This window comes from Hippopotamus amphibius, chromosome 13 (genome assembly GCF_030028045.1).
Source record: "Hippopotamus amphibius kiboko isolate mHipAmp2 chromosome 13, mHipAmp2.hap2, whole genome shotgun sequence".
In the NCBI taxonomy this organism is placed as follows: Eukaryota; Metazoa; Chordata; class Mammalia; order Artiodactyla; family Hippopotamidae; genus Hippopotamus; species Hippopotamus amphibius.
The window spans coordinates 68,287,595-68,309,620 of NC_080198.1; the positions used below are offsets into that span (position 1 = coordinate 68,287,595).

The 22,026-nt window shown below is 38.0% G+C and overlaps 1 protein-coding gene across 1 annotated transcript; it reads left to right on the forward strand.

Moving 5' to 3' along the window:
• The first annotated feature begins 14,452 nt into the window (after nucleotides 1-14,452).
• On the forward strand, nucleotides 14,453-21,485 carry MAD2L1 (mitotic arrest deficient 2 like 1). Its single transcript, XM_057706424.1, has 5 exons — nucleotides 14,453-14,661; nucleotides 15,451-15,597; nucleotides 18,691-18,811; nucleotides 19,812-19,915; nucleotides 20,640-21,485. Exons 1-5 carry the CDS (start codon nucleotides 14,589-14,591, stop codon nucleotides 20,810-20,812), a joined length of 618 nt encoding a protein of 205 aa, XP_057562407.1. The 5' UTR covers nucleotides 14,453-14,588; the 3' UTR covers nucleotides 20,813-21,485.
• Nucleotides 21,486-22,026: the final 541 nt, after the last annotated feature.

Consider the following 22,026-nt stretch of genomic DNA (forward strand, 5'->3'; position numbering starts at 1 on the left):
TTTTTAAATGACTGAAAATCTGGAGGAGTTAACCAGAAATCAGACACCAAAGATGTCTTCGGAAAGGAAAAAAAGGGGGAAATTGATGAGTCTATGATAATGAGATAAAACCTGGGATTCTCCTGGTAATTGCAGCACTCACCAGACTTTAAACAGTGAAGAAACACTCAAGTGTTTTCTTGTCTTGACTGTTACTGTAGCTCTGCAATTTGTACTTTACATCAGCTACAGTAATGTTAAGAAAACATCACTCTATATTGTTCCCAAGTCCCCAAACCTTCAATGGCTCTCTAATGTCCTGAAAGAGTACAAATTTTCCAGCCTGCCACACAAGGATCTCTAGAAAAAAGACCCAGATGTGATCTGATTACATGAGGACTGTGTCCAGGGTAAAGTGAGCTAGTTTGGTGCTTAAAATTTGGGTCCATGGATTTTAAGTTCTGTGCCTGTAATGTCCTACTTATACGTCTACATCTAAAAAGGCTATTTCCCCACTTTTTCTTTATTACTCATATTGGAGTTAATATTCTCCATTAAACCTTCCCTAACCACCACTCATCTCTGCCAGCAGGTTCTATGCACTTTTTAAGTTCTTCGTTCTCCAAGAAACATTCCATAGTTATCTTTGAATTCACTGTGCATTTTGCTGCATACATTCACTTGGTTCTCAACTGATACCTCCTATTTGCAGTTATTTTTGTGTATTGGCTCCCCAACTTGACTTGCTTGGCAAACGAAGACTGTTTTCTTTTCCCTCTTGCAGCCATACAGTACCATATCACGAGATAAACAGTACTCAATAAATATCTATCGAAAAAAATGTCTATTGAGAAAAAGTGCTCTGTGTTGTTATTTCTCCTTGGTTGACTTTTCCTCCCATTCCCCACAATGGCTGCTCCAAAAAACCTTGTCTGCCTATCTCTGCCCTCCCCCACTTCCCAGCTTGCCTCTTCCTCCATTAAGAACTAAACGTGATTGCAATATTGTGATTGATAGGAAATTTATATATTTGGTCACCCAAATGACCAAGTATATATGGGAAATATATATATATGTAAGCATGCATATAGAATGGCAAAATACACGCACACACACACGTGATAAATATTTGGTCTTCATCCATAGTTCCTGGCTTACAGCTCCCAAAACCCTTGAAATTTCCTGATCAATAAGAGCAAAAAGATAATATTTGGTCTCTTGCCTTCAGTTCCAGAAAAAGCTCCTGGGAAGGTGACTTGGGTCCAAGCCAAATGGTGGGGGCTGGTTGCCAGGAAAACCAACCCTGTAATTGGAGGGTTAGAAGTTTCAGTCCCACGCCATGATTTCCTGAGGAGAGAGGCTGGAGGTTGAACAATCGCCAGTGGCCAATGATTTATTCAGTCATGACTATGTCATGAAACCTCCCTAAAAACCCAAAAGGACAGCTTCTACCCTTTTTCAGAGAGCTTCCATGTAGAGAAACCAGAACACTTCACATGCCACACTGCCATGTCCCACGCTCCATGAGGACAGAAGCTCCTTTCCTCAGGACCTCACCCTGTGTATCTCTTCATTTGCCTATTTATTCATATCCTGTAACATTCTTTTACAATAAGTTTGTAATCAGTGAGTAAACAAGCTTTCCTGAGTTCCATGAGCCATTCTAGCAAATTAATTGAAACCAAGGAGGAGGTAGTGGGAACCTCTGGTTTGTAGCCAGTAGGTCAGCAACACAGGAAACAACCTGGGCTTGAGACTGGTGTCTGAAGTGGAGGGTGGTCTTGCGGGACTCAGCCCCTTACCTGTGGAATCTGATTCTATTTCTGGGTAGGCTGTGTCAGAACTGAGCTGAATTCTCAGACACGGCTGGCATCAGAGAATTGTTTGTTGCTGTACAGAAGCCCCCCACCCCCACCCCCAAACACACACGCTGGAATTGGGTCCATGAACCCTTTGCAGTTATCCTCACTTAATGTTTCACTAAAAATAAAAATTTCTATACTTTCACTTCTTCTCTCTTGTATATTTCATTTCCCAAGGAGAAACTGTCTCTTTTAAGGCTTATTCTCCACTCAGGTCCTGTTTTCTGTGGACTCTGGCTCTATCAGTGACACCTTCCCAACTTCCAACTTCCATTTTTATATTTCTTCTGGCTCTCTGTCCTCTACATTCCTAAAAATAAAATTCCCAAGATCCAGCAGTTGTTATTTCCCCCAGCCTCCATGCCTCTAACTCACAAAACTTTTGCTTCTACCTCCTTATCCCTCACTTCCAAACTCCTTGCAAAAGACTCCCATCCCCTCTTCATGACCCAAATTGCTTCCTCTTAGTTCACCAAAGATCTTTTAAGTGCAAAATCTAGTGATGTTTTCCTAGTCATTCTTATTTGTACTGAATTGCGTACTGAACTACTAAAATACTTTCCCGCCCAACTCAAATGCACTAAGTAGGATTTTAGGACATTCATCTCATGATCTGCCTCCTACTTCTCCTTTTCTTCTGAGTTTCCTTCACTGTATCTTCTTCCACCATGTGACATTTTATTAGTTATTACCCCCAAGTCCTTCCCTGATTCTCTTCCTCACCCAAACTCACTTGAAGGAAACTAATCCAATCCCACAAACTTAGTTATCATCCCCATGTATACAATTCCACTATGACCTCTAAGATAGCAGACTTTATTCTTCAGAGTTCAAACACATGAACATATTTTCAAAATGTCTCTCAGCTTTGTCATCCCTTTACATTCTTATTGAACTGGACAGTCTCATTCCTTTTGTTGGAACTATCCACAGAGTTGGCAAGCTGAGCAGAAGGCTGGATTTCAATCACCAACCTGTTCCTTAGCCAGAGCATCTGTATAGTGCACAATATAAAAAACCATTTCTGTTGTTGCAGTTCTACTCAGGGTACTTTTTCTGGCTGCCCACTCCTAACCTGAAGCAATAATACTTCACCCTGGGCCCCACCTCTTCTCTCTCTTCCTTCACTTCTGGTCTCTTTCCCTTGCTCCAACCCCTTTTCTAAGCCCAGGGTCTTCTCTCTATTGAGTTTCCATTAGGTTTCCAGCTATCTGACTCATCGTGTTCCACCGCTGGATGGGTTCCAGGAGTTTCACATCAAGAACGGAGGAAAGGACAGGGCATAAGGACCCCTCAAGCTGGATTACTGAAAGTCTAGTCAGACCTTCCACACTTTCAGGGTTCATATCCTGCTATCATCCAGATTGCCTGGACCTTGGATAAATTAATCCAACCTCCTGTAACTTAGTTTCCTCCATTGTAAAAAATGTATGTAATAACAGTATGTAACTCATGGGCTTGTGAAGAGGTTAAATACATTGATTCACATAAGGCACCCAGAAGAGTGCCTGGCAGAAAAGAAGTGCTCAATAAATGACAGTTAGTATCATTATTATTTCTTCTTTGTCATAACGTTAAGACAGTGTCTGTCCCCATCTTTGCCTTAAATTGCTTTACCTAAGGACTCCTTTGGTTATCCTAAACGTGTACCAGACCCAGGAAAGTTGCATGGGAAAGTAGAGGAAAAGCTATCTAAATAATAATAATAATAATAAAACAATAACAACAAGAATAATATAACACGTAACAGTAAATCAAAGCTTCACTTGCATTACCTAATGGAATCCTTACAAAAAATTTATGTGGCAAGTACTATTATTACCTCCATTTTACAGATGAGGAAAAAAGTCCTTAGATAATTTTTCTTAAATTGTCCAGATAGTCTGCTTTTAAAAAGTTTCAAAACATGCTATTTTGGCATCCCTTTCTTGCACACCTGCCTATGAACTCTGCTTCGGATAGACTGCTTGGCGAGTCGTGCTTCTTTAGGCAATACCATGACACTCCACCTATATGCTACCAGCAGTAAAGCTCTTTTTCTTGTAATCCAAGTGGACTTTTACCTCAGAAGAATTTGTTGAAACTCCGAAGAGGGTTTTTATCCTATGCCTTCAGCAGACTTAAGTGGAAAATAAATGAATGGGGTTCAAAAGTCGGGGGCACTCTTTCCCAATGAAGATAATGCATTTTCCCCACAGGATTGCTCTGGCAGAAGCCAGCAAGAACGGTAACTCAGATTTCTATACAGGCATGCAAGTTGGCCATCCTAGCTACACCCATTCCATGTCTGCCTGGGAGAGGGGACAACCAAGGACCACAACCATCCCCAACTCCAGGTGACATATCCTTCAGCCAACAGGGTTTCTGCATACATTCTTGAAACCAACGATTTCCAAAGTGGGATGTGTGCACAAAACAATTCATGGGGGTGCAGGAGGAAATGCAGAATTTCCACTTATAATGACTCTTTAATCTAAGAAAATAAACTAAGCATACTAAAATGTAACAAATGCATTGACACTGACACCCTCACAATCTGCATGTCAGAAAATCACAGGTCATGACTGGTATCCCTAAAGAAATGAAAGTCAACCGCTGCAAATTTACTGGCCCTTCTCTCTGTGCAGCTGTCAGTCAGTATTGTGCTATCTAACAAGAATTTCAGAAAAATTAACATTCGTGTTCTTTCTAAGAAAAAGTGACTTTTTTTTTTTTTAGAACTTTTATTGAGATACAGTTAACAGACAATAAACAGCATATATTTAGAGTGTACAATTTGGTGTCCCAATCTCCCAATTCATTACCCCCCAACCCTCCCCGCTTTCCCCTCTTGGTGTCCGTGTGTTTGTTCTCTACACCTGTGTCTCTATTTCTGCCTTGTGTTTCCTCTTTCATAGTTGTTAGCATTTGCCTTATGTATTGAGGTGCTCCTATATTGGGTGCATATATATTTATCATTGTTATCTCTTCTTCTTGGATGGATCCCTTGATCTTTATGTAATGTCCTTTCTTGTCTCTTGAAACATTTTTTATTTTAAAGTCTATTTTATCTGATATGAGTATTGCTACTCCAGCTTTCTTTTGATTTTCATTTGCATGGAATATCTTTCTCCATCCCCTCACTTTCCGTCTGTATGTGTCCCTAGGTCTGAAGTGGGTCTCGTGGAGACAGCATATATATGGGTCTTGTTTTTGTATCCATTCAGCCAGTCTGTGTCTTCTGGTTGGTGCATTTAGTCCACTTACATTCAAGGTAATTGTCGATATGTATGTTCCTATTACCATTTTCTTAATTGTTTTGTTGTTGTTTTTGTAGGTCCTTTTCTTCTCTTATGTTTCCCACTTAGAGAAGTTCCTTTAGCATTGGTTGTAGGGCTGGTTTGGTGGTGCTGAATTCTCTTAGCTGTTGCTTGTCTGGAAAGCTTTTGATTTCTCCCTTGAATCTGAATGAGATCCTTGCTGGGTAGAGTATTCTGGGTTGTAGGTTCTTCCCTGTCATCACTTTAAATATATCATGCCACTCCCTTCTGGCTTGCAGAGTTTCTACTGAGAAATCAGCTGTTAACCTTATGGGAGTTCCCTTGTATGTTATTTTTTTTTTCCCTTGTTGCTTTTAATAACTTTTCTCTGTCTTTCATTTTTGTCAACTTGACTAATATATGTCTTAGTGTGTTTCTCCTTGGATTTATCCTGCCTGGGACTCTGTGCTTCCTAGACTTGGGTAGCTATTTCCTTTCCCATGTTAGGGAAGTTTTCAATTATAATCTCTTCCAACATTTTCTCAGGTCTTTCTCTCTCTCTCCTCCTTCTGGGACTCCTATAATGCGAATGTTGGTGTGTTTAACATTGTCCCAGAGGTCTCTTAGGCTGTCTTCAGTTCTTTTCATTCTTTTTTCCTTATTCTTTTCTGCATCAGTGATGATCACCATTCTGTCTTCCAGGTCACTTATTTGTGCTTCTGCCTCCGTTAATCTGCTATTGGTTCCTTCTAGTGTATTTTTCATTTCAGTTATTGTGTTGCATATCGCTGTTTGTTTGCTCTTTAATTCTTCTAGGTCTTTGGTAAACTTTTCTTGCAACTTTTTGATCTTTGCATCCAATCTTTTTTCAAAGTCCTGGATCATCTTCACCATCATTATTCTGAATTCTTTTTCTGCAAGAGCGCCTATCTCCTCTTCATTTAGTTGTTTTTCTGGTGTTTTATCTTGTCCCTTCATCTGGTACAAAGTCTTTTGCCTTTTCATTTTCTCTGTCTTTCTGTGGCTGTGGTTTTCAGTTCCACAAGATGAAATACTGCTGATACTGCTTGATACTGCTGTCTGCCCTCTTGTGGAGGAAGCTATCTGGGAGCCTCCTGTGTGCTTCCTGATGGGAGGGACTAATGGTGGGTAGGGCTGGGTGGGCAGAGCTCAGTAAAACTTTAATCTGCTTGTCTGCCAATGGGTGGGACTGTGTTCACACCTTGTTGGTTTTTGGCCTGAGGCCACCTAGTACTAGAGCCCACAGGCTCTTTGGTGGAGCTAATGGTGGACTCTGGGAGGGCTCACACCAATAAGCACTTCCCAAAACCCCTGCTGCCAGTGCCCCTGCCTCCTTGGTGAGCCACAGCTGCCCCCCCACCTCTGCAGGCAACCCTCCAACAGCAGCAGGTAGGTCTGGTTCAGTCTCCTATGGGATCACTGCTCCTTCCCCCTGGGTCCTGGTGAGCACACTATTTTGTGTGCCCTCCAAGAGTGGAGTCTCTGTTTCCCCCAGTCCTGTGGAGGTCCTGCAATCAAATCCCGCTGGCTTTCAGGGTCTGATTCTCTGGGGATTTCTCCTCCCACTGTTGGACTCCCAGCTTGGGAAGCCTGATGTGGGGCTCAGAACCCTCACTTTAGTGGGTGGACTTCTGCAGTATAACTGTTCTCCAGTTTGTGAGTCACCCACCCAGCATTTATGGGATTTGATTTTAACGCGATTGTGCCCCTCCTACAATCTCATTGCGGCTTCTCCTTTGTCTCTGGATGTGGGGTGTCTTTTTTGGTGAGTTCCAGTGTCTTTCTGTCGATGATTATTCAGTAGTTTGTTGTAATTCTGGTGCTCTTGCAAAAGGGAGTCGAAAAAGTGACTTTTAAAATGAGCAATTTTATTCAAAAGACGCTCATGCTACTGACAGAGCATGTCTGTGTCAAATATTTTTTAAAAACTTCATCTGCACATTGAAAAATTTGGAAACAAGTTTTTCTAATCTATTTATAACATTTCTAAATTACAAATTAGTTCCAAGGGCAATTAAAAGATAAAAACAATTAGTTCAATTAGTTCCAAACTAATAGAAAGGTGCTGCACTTTCATAGTTTTAAGAAATGGACCAAAAGCTGCTTAAACGTTCGTTCTTGATCCATTTGTTAAAATTATAAAAATACAACATTTTTAAAATTAGTTTGTAAGATTATCTAATTGGCACCAGGAAAATGGGTAATTTAATAATTTTTCAAGACTTTGCATAATTGCTAAATATAGGTAAATAAAAAGTCAACAATGAACTTTCATTTGGCTCTTCATTTCTTTGTGATGTATCTTTTTTAGATCTGATGGTCAAAAAAACAAAAACTCAAAAAACAAATCAAAAAACCCAAGTATTAGATGAAGCTGAAGTATTTGACTTTAAACCACTCTTCACAAATAAAGATTTTTAAGAATAAGTAAGCATATTAACCATGTAAGTCTTAATATAGTTAATATATTTAGTGAGAGTAAAATTATTTTCTAGTGATACAAGAATCATTTTTTAAAGTATTTCTTTATCTCATCTTTCTTAATTTCCTATATACATATATACACACTCTACCTAATACTGTGGAAAATGTCTATAATTTAGAGATAAATAAACCTATATTGGGGTGTATTCATTTTCTCTCTTACTGGTGAGATATACTATTTTAAACAAGATCTTTGCGAAGGAGAAGAGGAAGGTACATTTATACTTTCAGAGTCCTTTGAATAATCTTCCTTCAAGTTCTAGTCTCTCAGGAGGCATAGGCAAGTGTACTTGGGCTCTTAAGTAAAGACCTGCTCTTCCCACACTCCTGATCGTTTTCCTAAGGCAGGCAGCCATCCTAGGAATAGCAACACATAACTTCTTAAGTCCCTAAGATGTTCAACTTCTGTGTTAACAGTAGCATTTTTGGCTGCTTTGGGGAAGTAAATATTATAATTTCTTATTAATTTAATGGCGATTAAAGGTAACTCAAAATTAATAAGAATCTTAATGTAAAATTCCCAAACAAAAAATCTACCTTATTAATAACTTTTCAATTATACAAACTCATAACCCCACATTACTTTTAATAACAAAATTCTGTGAATAAATTTAAAAACATCTAAATGATACAGTCCATTGTTTCTCATACTAGAGTCTGCAAGAATATTCTTGGAGATATACTAATTAAACGAAACTTGATTTCAAGTTTTATTTTGATAATAGCGTAACACAGGTTTAAAGAAGTATATTCTGGATCAGCCAAACGACTGCCTTAAAACAAAACTGCAATGTATTTTTGAGTTAAATGTTACCATCTATATTTACAACCATATTGGGACTAAGCAATCATAAAAAGACACCATTTAATATTTAATCCACTTGATCTCCAAGATTAAACTAAAAACTGGAATTCAGTAAGCCTGTGTGCAATTAGTTGATGTTAAACAGGTTATATACATCATTCAAGAATTAAAAACACTGTCATATCCAATTTCTACATAGAAAACCTCAGCACAAATAACAGAATTAATGTGCATGACTGATCTGTAACCTGATAAATATGGCTTGACTACTGTATTGTTTGAATGAGCTATAAACACAAGGCAAGTTATAAGAAAATTGTTTCAGCTGAAAAAGCCAAGTTTATCTAAATGGAAAATTATAAACAAATTTAAAGTAAATTGATTTTTCATGTTTTCACAAAGCTTTTTCTTCCCATAAATGTTTTATAGAATGGTACTGACATATATTTGAGAAAGACCCAACTTTATGGCTTATTTATTTTGTTTTGTCTATGGAATGTCTCAAAAAATACTTTTCTACTTACTCAAATAACATCTTAATTGTATTATTAGTTGGTAGATTTCATAGAACTAATTCACTTATATTTACATATTAAGCAATAATAAAAATGACTACCTACAAAAGATTCAGAAGCAACAAGCTTAAAACGTACTATAAGCATAAAATATTTTAACCAAATTTAATATGTAATTATAAAATCATTTAACATATTAAATCTGTTTTTATTAATTTAACTGCAACCATGGCTTTTAATTCTTCACAGAGGCTTTGTGCTGTTAGTTTCCATATCAGACACTGTTCTGAGCTGTTTCGAATTTCACTTATATTTTAAAATATACTCTGCTGTCAAAGTCAACTGATTGTAGAACCCATTCTCCACATATATATTACACACACACACGTAAATGTTCCATGAAACAGTCTCTGAGGATTAAATATGAATAAGATTATCACCTACCTTTCAAATTATGCCTTTCATTGCTTAGTCATGGTTGAGCCATGGAAGACTTCTAAGTGACTATATGTTACTTATTATAACAGAATTACAATAAAATAATACAACATGGTAATACTTTCTGATAAGAACAGCCGATATTTTTCATTACAAGAACTTATGGAATTATTAATATGTTTTTAATAATTTTTGTACTTAATTTTTACTAAAGATAAAATTTTAATATCCCATGTATGCAACTGGATCATTAAAAATGATGAATTATGCAAGTACAGAGATATATTTGTTGTTTATTAAGCCATTGCTTATTAATAAAATTTCATGATTCAGATTTGTTCTATCATTTTGAACATGTGGACCAACAATCAAAGAGTCCTTAGAAGGAAAGTATTTGGGGAAGATGGATCTTTAAGAGATTTACATTATGCAATTTAATACTTAAGCTTATGAAAAAATGTAAACATTCATTAGATCTACAAAATAAACCTTAAGTACTCAGAGCAGAAAATTTCTGATTTTAATTCTTGCTCTTTACATCAAATGAGAAATGATCTATATAAGAAATAGAATAAGACTTATGACAGTATCCTTTCTTTTAAAAAAGCAAATTCGCCATACAGGCATAAATATCTATGTGCACAGAATTTTTTATCTGAATTTAGTAGATAAATGTCTCATCAAAATTATTGTAAAGATAAGTATCCCTGTTTTACCCGTTTGAGAACAAAACGCTCTATTTCAAGACACTGGACTCAAGAATAAAATAACACCTGGAAATTTGATGGAAAACTGCCATAGGTCTATCAGAATAGTGATTCAACTACCTCAAATGTTTTCTTTTTCCATGTAAGAACAAATATGCAACTTAAATGTAAATGTAAATAAGTATATTTTCGGGCATGTGTGTACGCATACACATTACGTGTTTAAAAGAAGGATGACAGTTCTGTAATACATTATGATCCAACATTTCCTTCTGTTGTGTTCCACACATACAAGTACCTTAGAAATCACTAAATTCCTTTTTTTTCATTTCACTTTGAACTAAAGCGCATATACATGGACTGAATTTTTTAAGGTATTATTTCATGTGTAGACAGTGCCATCTTGTGGCAGGTGAAACTATTTGCACATTGGCATAAAATTTATTAAGGATTGTTAATTGCCATTATCTTGACAAGTATGCAGGTTAATGAACACCCTTAGTCTAGAATTAATTAACACTTTATAAATAAGAGCATTTTCCAGCATGTCTTCAAATAGAAATAATTTTAAAAGAAACTAAGTCAGGAACCCTAGATTCTATTACTGTAAATCTTCTACTGACCAGATATTGAATCTTAGACTATGTAGTCACCCTGCACTTCAGTTTCCTTATCTCTAAGACTGTCCAGCTAAGTCATTAATTAACTGCCTAAAATTCCATTTGATTCTAGCTTTAGAAATTTCTATGAATATCTCTGATTTTAGCATCCTAATATGGAATATAGGCCTGTTTATGACATACATTTTCATACTTATCTCTTTTATTAATTCCAGGTTGTTTGGCTATACACTCCGCTTAAATTTTCTTCAGAAATAAATTTTAATTTATACTTCTCCCTATCCAAATAACCTTCCCCTAAACTATACACATAAGAAAGCTCTCACTGAATTGTGAATAAAAGTAAATTCAAGTAACTGAAAACAAGTTTTTAAAAAACCTTCTGTAAAGATAAGGGTGCACACTTTAGATAAGATGGGGTCAATGGTAAACCAAGCACCCAAAAGTTAATTGGAAAGACGTTCCACCAAATCTTCTAGAATCATAAGTGTTACAGTGATAAATAAGAAACAGAACAGGCTCAGAGTCGAGCAGCTCTACCTAACACCCCCATAGCTTTGACCAACACTACTGTATATTGTAAGGTTGCGACTTTGGATTCTGTAATACCATTTTATTCTTCCTCCATAACAATCATCAAAACTCAATTCTTTTTTGAAAACATCTTGCTCCAATGTATACCTGCTTACTTAAACACTGGCATCCATCTAGTCCAGGAACTCAACCTCCTAGGCCTGCATTACTAAAATCACCATCCTAGTCTACTGCTTTTCAAAGAGTGATTTAAGAACTTGCATCAGAATCATCTGGGATGCTGGTTAAAACATGTCATGCCCTAGACTCCATAAAGCAGACCAGCACTGTCCAACAGAAAGATGACACAAATCATCTATGTAATTGTAAATATTCTGGTAGACAGATTAAAAAACTGAAAAGAAATAAGTGAAATTATTTTAATAAATTTTACTTAATCCAATGCATGTATAGTATCACTGCAATATGTAATCAATTTAAAAAATCAATATACTTTACATTCTGATTTTTTGGACTAAGTCTTTGAAATCTGGTATTTTATACTTGTAGCATATCTGAGTTCACACCAGTACATTCCAAGTTCTTCAGTCATGTGTGGCTAGTGGCTTTGGTACTGAACTGAACCAGACTTTAAGGGGGAAGAGAAGCCAGGAATCCACATAGTTTGCAAAATACCCCAGTCATTGTTTCACATGCTCAAATTTGAGGACCACCATTCTAGATGGTCCACTTCACAATCTATTCTACTACCATTACTGAATTTACACTTGAAAAAAATGCCCCTTTAATTACAGAATTTAGAAATCCTTGGTACCTCTAGTACAATCAACTCAAATGGGTATTCAAAGCTCCCTAAAAGTGGCCTTACCTCATCCTGCTCTCCAACTGGAAAATGTTTTGGGTTCTTCCATGAGGTTTTCCTAGGCAAATATTCAAATATTCATTCAACAAATATTTGTGGAGCACCCACTAAATGTCATCATGAATCCTGAACAGGAAGATACAAAAGAAATCTTTAAATGACAATAATGTAATTGTTCTCATTGCAATAATGAAAGCAATGTTCTGAAATAGCACTATGAGATGCTATGAGAGTGCACAAGAGCAGAACCTTATACTCTGAGGGGTAAAAGAATATTTAAGTTTAAAAAGCATGAATATTATCAGAAATTTGAACAGATAAAACTAAATTTCTGGGCAGAGGAAAGCACATCACAAAAAGCCCTGAATTGGAAACATTATTAAAGGAGTAGGCAGATTAGGACAGTAACCTGAAAGGGGGCTGCCAGGTAGGCAGAAGCCAGATAAGACCAAATTTATGAGCCTTTGACTTTTTTTTAAGTATGCATATTTAAACAAAACTAGATTACCAACTCCTCAAAAAGCACAGACCATGCTTTCTAACCCTTAATTATTTCTTACACCTCCTCCAAGAACACAAAGAAAGAATTAACAAATACTTCCTCTATATATGGAAATCTCATATTTTGCCAGCCTTCAAGAATCTCCAAAATTATCCTTACGATTATTCCCATCTTTAGAAAATTTACAAACTATATTATTATGAAACTGAAGGAAGTCTTTCCTGAATTGCTAAGTAGTAAGTTCCTTAGAAAGAAAGACAATTTCTACATGGAGTAAGGTGGGCATCATGCTCTACCAGCATGATGCCAAAATTCTGGCTCTAACGCAAAATCCTGGTGGAACAAATGAAAAGGTGGTGATTTAAACACACACACACACACACACACTTGTACCACAGAGACTAAAGGATGTAAGGAAAATATTTTACTGAGTCAAGTCAGCTTCTTACCTATTATACCTGTTTCACTCTTCAAACTGATCAGACGCTGATATATAACACTGTGAACAGGCAGAGTTCTAAGGTGGCCCCCCAAATTTGTGGCCTCTAGGGAGCATTTACTATATAATCCCTCCCCTTGAGTGCGGCCAGACATGTAATTATGAGGCAGAATTACTCTGAAGATTAGGTTCATCAAAGAGGATATTATCTGGCTGGGTCCGACCTAATCACATGAGCCCTTAAAAGGGACCTCCCTGAAGTCAGAGAGATTGCAAGTGTGAGAAGGCCTATGGAAGACCTACCTGACAAAAGCACACGACTGGCCTCTGGCCAACATCTAGCAAGCCAATGAGGACCTCAATCCAAGAACAAGGATATTAATTCTGCCAAGAACCAAGGGGTTCAGAAAAGGACCCCAAGTTTAGATGAGATCCCACCTGCAGATAGGTGCCTTTACTTTAAACTTATGAGACTACGTAGAGCACCCAGTTATGCCACGCCCAGATTCCTGACCTCAGGACTGAGATAATAAATGGGTGTTGTTTTAAACCACTAATTTGTGATCATGTTATTGCAGCAATAAAAAACTAACACTCAGGCATTTCCCGCGTATAATTAAGTAACAGTACATCTGGTAGTTAAGTTTCTCAGACTTCATTTTACAAATAATCTTCCCACCTGCTGTAAGTATAGAATTGTTTCACAACTGACGTGAACATTAGTTGTGCACTATCTCCTTCATACTACTCATCCTAACATTAAAAGTCACTGAATTTGTAAATCAAATTTCACCGAAAAGCTCTTCAGTGTTGATGGGCCTTTCTGGTGAGGTGACCTCACTCCTGCCCAGTCGCCTAGGGTGGGCGGGGTACACAGAGCGCAAGAGGGACCACCAGACGCAGCCTCCTGCTGCCCGGACTCCGCCTCGCGGCGCGGCGGGGGTCGGGGGGAGACGGGAGCTGGGAACTGACAAGGGATAGAAAAATGGATGCTGTTCATCCCTTTAATCCCCAACCCAATTTCTCAGGAAAAGGCGCGCGCCTATACAGTCATTCCCCTCAAACGGCGGCTGGGCTGCCGCGCACACAGTTGCTTTACGAACTCCCACAGCATCCAGCAAGTTCTGACAACCCACCAAGGATCCCTGGGGCCACGTGAGGTGCAGCTGGCGGACAGTTCACACCACTTTCAAAATATCTTTCAAGCTCGGGAATTGTGCTCCTTGGTCGTTCTGGTCCGCAGACCTAGGGAGCAGCCACTAACACCAGGACCTACCATCTTCCCCGCTGGGCGCCAGCCAGCTAGCGGACCACAACTGCAGATGCGCGACAGGAATCCGCCGGAGCGTTACCGCTGGGAACAGCGTCCCCACGCCTACCCACTGCGCCTGCGCGAACAGCCGCTCCGGCGGGGTCCCCGCCGCGTAGGGCGGGGCCTAAAGGCTCGCCGCGCCTGCGCGAAGGGCCCGACGGCGTCCTGCGTCGTTACTTTTGAAACGAGTGGCGGGGAACTGCTCTGCAAGCCCCTGGTGTTGCTGTCTGCCGGGTGGAAGCCGCGTGCGTTCATCCGTGGGCCTGGCCATGGCGCTGCAGCTCTCCCGGGAGCAAGGCATCACCCTGCGCGGGAGCGCCGAAATCGTGGCCGAGTTCTTCTGTAAGTCCTCCTCGCGCAGGCCGGAGGGCGGGGAGCGCTGAGCCCAGGTCGCCCGGCAGGCCCGCGGCTCGGCCTCCGAGGCGGGGGAAGCCGGATGGGCCGGAGCGGCCCCGAATCCAAGCCCTCTCAGTCCCGGCCCCCTGGCCGGCAGGGAAACTCTGGGGAGAGGCGGATGCAGGCGCCTCCTCCGGACGCGGTGGAGGCGGCCTAGGTGCTGCTGAGGCCTGCTTCGCGGTGCAGCCCCTTCGCTGGGAGCGTTTCTTTAAAGTGCAGAGCTCCCCCCTCACCATCACCCCCGCGAGGAGAATCTGGAGTTGACGGTGATAGACTAGACTTCTTTGGCAAGCGCTGTTCTGGACCAGGCCAGTTGTACCTTCTGATACAACCTGGCAGGACTTGTGAGGATAAAAGGAGGAAAGAGAGACGGGGAGAGGCTTACCTGGGCTTTGGACTAGTCAGTCAGTTGCCTATTTTGACATTCTCTAAGCATAAAATCTGAATTTGGACTTGTTTTACAATGAAATGAAATTTGCCACTGGGAGATTAACGCAGTTTGGCATTTTTCTTTTATTGCCACGTAAAGGCAGGTATCACTTTCTCTCTTACTTAGAAGCAAGCTCTTAAGGATTTTTAATGTCACTTTGTACCTACTCTGCTTTCAGGAATAACACACAAACGTGTTTACACATTTACAACTTTACACCCTTACTGAAACCATAGCCACATCTAAATATGCTTTATTTCCCGAAGTTACAAAGTGACAGTGACTTTAATATTTTTTGTTTTCAGCATTTGGCATCAACAGCATTTTATATCAGCGTGGCATATATCCTTCCGAAACCTTTACTAGAGTGCAGAAATATGGACTCACCTTGCTTGTAACTACTGATCCTGAGCTCATAAAATACTTAAATAGTGTGGTGGAACAACTAAAAGGTAATTACGTATTGCAACAATTTTGAGTTTTGCAGGCCTTCTATGATCCACATTTTCTAGCATCTTGGTGGTTATTTTCATCTCTGTATATGGTGGTGTAAAACACACTACCATCTCAGATATAGTGAATCAACTGGGAGGAAGCAAATAACATATAAATTAAAAGAAGTCCCACCCTTCCTCCACCACATTTTGAGTAGGCCGAATATTTTAACCTTAGGAATCTGATATGCCTTAATGAAACAGTCTCCATTAACGGAGTTTGTGTGACCAAATGGAACATGTTGAAATTTTACAATTATGATGGTGTCCATTATCTGAGCAAAAATCCACTCTACTTAATGCATATTGTTTGTAGCTGCTTGGAGTCTAAAGCCATCATTATAATAAGCGGAAGGAACTAAAACTGAATTCAACCTGGGGGACTAACGTTAAAAAAGAACTACTACTAAATAACAGAGCACTCATTAGAATTTTCTTGCTTTTCACCTATTTCCATTTGTCTTTTATTTTTTTTAAGTCCTGCCTAAGTCAGTAAGCCTTTTCTATCTGAACACTAATTTTTTCCTTTTAGCTCAAGAAGTTGCAGTATTGTTGGATCAATATTTGTTTTCCATCTGTTCCTTTCCTTTCTTCTAGAATTCCTATTAGTATCTCTTTCATGTTTCTCTCCACTTAGGATTCTCATTTTTAATTTTTCTGTGTTGTGGGATGTTTCTCCCTCTCCACCCATTTTATTTTCCAAATTACTAGTTCTAAAAACACTACAGCCCTCATCTTTTTTTCTTTTTAATTTTAAAATTTATGAATCTTTTTTGTTGTTTTCAGTAACTTCATTTTTTAAATTAACATCATTGTATTTTCATTAACTTCAGGGCTAAATCACCCATAGTCATTCATAGGGCTGCACTCACATTACTTGGTGTGGAACCTCTAGGCAACTATGGATCTATGTCTTCATCTTAATTTGATGGAGAAGCAAGCCTTGCCTAAGCTACTGGTTTTTGTGTTGTCTCTTTCGAGACCAATGACCTTCCTATTTAATTTCTCCTTTTTATTTTAGTTAAAATGGAGGAATTGCTCTTTATAGGCAAATTGTTCAGTCTGGGTTTTTTGTTTGTTTGTTTGTTTTGTGTTTTTTGTTTTTAGCCCATGCCTTTTTTTTAAAATTTATTTATTTTTAATGTATGGGCTGTGTTGGGTCTTCATTGCTGTGCATGGGCTTTCTCTGCTTGCAGTGCGTGGGCTTCTCAGTGCAGTGGCTTCTCTTGTTGCGGAACATGGACTCTAGGTGTGTGTGGGCTTTAGTACTTGTGGCATACAGACTCAATAGTTGTGGCTCATGGGCTCTAGAGCACAGGCTCAGTAGTTGTGGCCCTTGGGCTTAGTTGCTCGGAGGCATGTGGGATCTTCCCGGGCCTGGGTTTGAATCCGTGTCCCTTGCATTGGCAGGCGGATTCTTAATCACTGCACCACCAGGAAAGCCCCCAGTCTGTTTTAAATCCCATTCCTCTAGCCTTCTTAGGAACTGTTTAACCCTATTTTCCCTCTGTTATATTGCTGACTTTTGTTTTGATTTCAATCATTCCCATTGGTTTCATTTCTCTCCGTTTTTAAGAGGAAAAAAATTACCACCTACCCCAAATCTTCAAATTACTACCCAGTCTCCTTTTCAGAGCTGAACTGATAAAAGTTATTCATATATGCTAAGGGTAAGCAAGGCCAACAAGCCAAATCTAGCAAGTGGGTGGCTTATTTTTCAACTGCCTGCAAGCTAGGACTATTTTACATTTTTAAAGGGTTGTCTTAAAAAAGACTATGCAACCTAGGTGGCCCACAAGCCTTAAATATTTCTAAATTATTTTCTATTTCTTTTTAAAAAAAATTTTGCTTATTCCTGAATATACTATTCCCAATTTCTAAGATTAATTCAGGGTTCAATCTGAGACCCTCTTGCTATAATCTCTACTTGATCTCTTACATGTACCTAGTTTCAGTAACAACCTTTGTGTGATTGACCCACTAATATATCTAACTGAAGCCTCTCCTAACTCTATGTTCATATATCCCTTGATGTCTTTATGTGGCTATCCCAGCGATGCTTCAAACTCAGCATATTAAAAACTAAATTTAGGATCATCTCCATTTCATTCACTTTCAGTGAAGAGATCAACCATCCAACTAGTGATATAAGTCAGAAACTTGGGGGCTGTCCCTGATTCATTCCTCTTCTTTACTCTGAGGTAATCCAGTAAACCTTAACAATTTTAACCATGAAATCTCTTCAATCTGTCTACTGCTCCATCTGTACCAATTTATCCTCCTACAAGCCTTTATTACCTCTTGCTTGAATTACTAATTAATTAGTGTCCCTAGATCCCCTATTTACCTCCAGTTCACTTCCCATAACACATCCAGAATGATAGTTTTGAAGTACAAGTCTAATTACATCACACCCTGCTTCAAAAACACAATAATGACCTCCTTAGTTCTTAAAGTATAGTTTCTTTAATTTGTCCCTCATGGCCTTGAATGGTCTGGCCCCTATTTATCTTACCAAACTTGGCCTTGTTCATTCTCCCTTTCTTTACTGCAATTGCATTGGCCTTCCTTCAACCCTCTGATCCAATGCTCTTCTGAGTTTTTAAGACCTATACCCTCTTCTCTATCCTTTTGCATATTTAATCTTGTTGATTCTTAGAACTAAACTCAAACCCTCCCTGAGTCAGATTTTCCTATTTATGCTTTCATTGTACCATATTTTGCACCTGCATAGCAGTTACCACAATTTTAATTTCATGTTGATTGGTGCAGTGATTAGGTTAATGTTATCTCCTATACTTTTGCCTTGGATTAGGATGGAAGTACTGCGTGTTCACAATCCTCTGGTCAGCACCCAGTACTATACTAGGTATAAATACTGAGAATTTGAAAACAGGAGCTAGGTTATTGATGGGGCAAGTTTTCTGTATAATTCGGAGGAGATCCATAATAGCAGTGGTAGAAATTTGCTGAGGATCGGAAGTAGGACCTAAGAAAAGAATTGCTTTGTATTTCCGTGAACCAGAAAAGATGCTTTGTTATGTATTACAGAATGGTTATACAAGTGTTCAGTTCAGAAATTGGTGGTAGTCATCTCAAATATTGAAAGTGGGGAGGTCCTTGAAAGATGGCAGTTTGATATTGAGTGTGACAAGACTGCAAAAGATGACAGGTAAGTAGGAATTTAAATTATTTCCACCTTAATATGCTTGTTCTAAAACTTGTTGTCTTTACTAAATGAGTTCTAATGATATTGAACAAGTTTCATATAAGGTATAGTTTTTTCTACAGTGTTTAATTTGATCTTCAGTCTCCTGTGGAAAAGAATTGTGCTTATGACTTTAGCATGTCATTAACTTCTAGTACTTTTAACATAATTGCCTTTAGTCTAAATTGGTGAATTTCAGATTGTAGTATTTATGGTGGTATATGCAAAACTACATATGATGTACTAGGTGGCCCATTTAATGAATTGTTTAAAACTGCTTTTTACCATAAGGGATTATCCTAGACTCTCCCAGCTTAAGATGCAACTCTGTTGCATTGCACTTAATGCCACAGATTTCCTAAGACACTTCATAAACCCTGAAGTTTCCAGACCAGGGGAATGGGAAATGCGCATTGTTATATGCTGATGTCTAGCATTGTCCTAGGCATACTTACCTGTAAATTCAGAACCATTTCTCATAATGAAATGTAGTTTGCTTCTGAAGCCTTTGGTCTATTTTAGGAAATGTTTAGCTTATAAAAATAATTTGATATACAATTTAATATCTTGTTTTAGACAATAGGGAATTAGACATTTAGGCATTACTAAAAATGCCAAAATGACTATATCCGTTAAACATTTTAGATACCACTGTTATTTTTATTTTTTAAGAGGTGCTGAAGCTTTCCTAACTTGAAGCACTTGGCAAATTTTCTGGTCATCTGATACAGAATAACCTGATACTAAGACCAACCCTAAAAAAATGATTAGAAGGATAAATGAAATAATAAAAATACATAGTATGTCTACTGTGGTATGGGTCCTAATGACACACTCATTTTTTAAAAACACTCCTTTTTAATGTATTACTTCTTTGATTTTGGAGTCATTAAATCAGATAAATAACCTTACAGATGTTTTCAGTAAGTCATTAAAACTTAAACTGATTTGATCTCTTTGATAGTGCACCCAGAGAAAAGTCTCAGAAAGCTATCCAAGATGAAATCCGTTCAGTGATCAGACAGATCACAGCTACAGTGACATTTCTGCCACTGTTGGAAGTTTCTTGTAAGTATTATACAACTTCACATTGACTTAAATTTGTTGGGGAAAAGACTAAGCTACTATTTTAAGAATTACCATTTTATTAAATTTTTTCTTAGTTATCAATATCATGTAATAAAAATAAGGAAGCATTATAAAGGAAAAGTAATGTTATATGCATTCTGTAAAATTTGGAAATGCTGAAAAGAAAGGAATTAAAGTATTCCACAGTACTCACCCTTGAATGTTTTAATGTAATTCCTTCCTTAATTTCTTATACATTTTTATGTATTGATATATATTTAAGACTACAGCTATAATTGTGTCTTACTTGTCTACCTTCCTTACTCCTTCAAACATCACATGTGTCCTGAATACCTATTATGTTCCAGACTCTGTTCTAGGCACTAGGATACTGCAATCACAGAACCAAGATGTCAGTTCTCCTGTAGGTTATATTCATGTTATCCCATGTTACTGATTATATACTTTCTACAAATATCTTTAACGGGTTTCCTCTTTAAAGAAAAGAAAAAAACTTGAAGTTTTCATAAGGTAAAGTGAAAGGAGTGCAATATTTTCTGTACTACAGTAAATTTCCATTGAGGAAAAGCAATTAACTAGTTATTACAGACCAGGCTAAACTACTTTTCTAACACTATGAGTGGTTCAAAATGTGAGGGAGATAGGGCAGGCAGTTTTACTTTTGAAAAAATAATGTAGTTTAATGATTTTATCTGCAATTTAGGTTCATTTGATCTCCTGATTTATACAGACAAAGATTTGGTTGTACCTGAAAAATGGGAAGAGTCGGGACCACAGTTCATTACCAATTCTGAGGAAGTTCGTCTTCGTTCATTTACTACTACAATTCACAAAGTAAATAGCATGGTAGCCTACAAAATTCCTGTCAACGACTGAGGATGAGATAAAGACAGTATAATGTACTTGTATTCTCAAATGTGGTTTTCCTGAAACCAAATCAACTGTAGTTGATATGTTTTATTTCATTGGTTAATTTTTAGATGGGGAAAACTTAACATTATGCTTTACTGAATCTGTGCATAATCGTTCCATTCCTTGGTACCTGTTTCACTTTCCATAGGGTTGACATAAGTTATTGCACACTGTTCCAAAGGGAACTAGCAGATTACATCAGCATTGTAATGTCAGTTCCTTTGACGATGGTAACTGTAGATGGAAAAACTTTTGCGATACAGTTAAATGTCTTTCTAAATCAGACCTTTTGGTCAAGCACCTTGACTCAGAGTATACAGAAATATCTAAATATAAAATAGAGCAAAAGAAATATGACTATTGAGAACATGTGTTTAGATCTTGAAAGGAACTAATGATAGTCCATAAGTAATGAAATATTGATCCTATTAGGTCCCTTTGCCATTTATTTGTATAGTTTCCATATTGAAAAGTTTTCCAATTATTTGATTTTAATTTATATAACTCGAATCTATGAAGCCATGGATAGTCCTGCTAGTCAAATTCCTGTGATACTGAACTTTTCAGAATGTCTTTTTATGTTTTATAAAATCAAGCTTTAAAGGACAATGATGAAATAAAGTTAAATGTGTATGTTCTAAATTTGTCTTAAAATATTCTTATATTGGTGTGGTGTTGATACAGTTAAATAGTTATAATGGATTCAGTGCAGCATATTATTTCTTGTGCCTACTATGGTTAGCCTAAGAATTCAAAGTTGAGTAAGTCTTGAGGTACTTTCACTTTAATGGACAAGCTTTTATTGTACCCCCTTCATCTCAACAGTACATTTAAAATAAATGTTCTTTTTATGAAATGATAAATGTCCTTTGGAATTAATTCAGTTTAGCAAATGTTGAGTTGTAGAACCTTTCTGTACTCTTAGCCTACTGCCAGTCTAATGTTCCATATACAGTTGACCCTTGAACAGGGCAGGGATTGGCTCACTGACCCTCCAAGCAGTTGAAAATCCCAGTATAACTTATAGCCAGCCCTCCACATCCATGGTTACCCCATACCCATGGATTCAACCAACCACAGATCGTGTAGTACTGTAGTATTTATTACAGTACTGAAGCTTGAGATCTTATGAAGGAGAGGAAAATACACAGCAGAGGACTATGAAGTAACCAAACAGT

Bases quoted from the DNA above. Each gene is read 5' to 3' on its own strand.
- MAD2L1 (XM_057706424.1), top strand. From the start codon at position 14,589: ATGGCGCTGCAGCTCTCCCGGGAGCAAGGCATCACCCTGCGCGGGAGC. The intron at 15,598-18,690 runs GTAATTACGTAT...TATGTATTACAG, and splicing joins TGTGGTGGAACAACTAAAAG to AATGGTTATACAAGTGTTCA. The intron at 19,916-20,639 runs GTAAGTATTATA...TCTGCAATTTAG, and splicing joins GCCACTGTTGGAAGTTTCTT to GTTCATTTGATCTCCTGATT.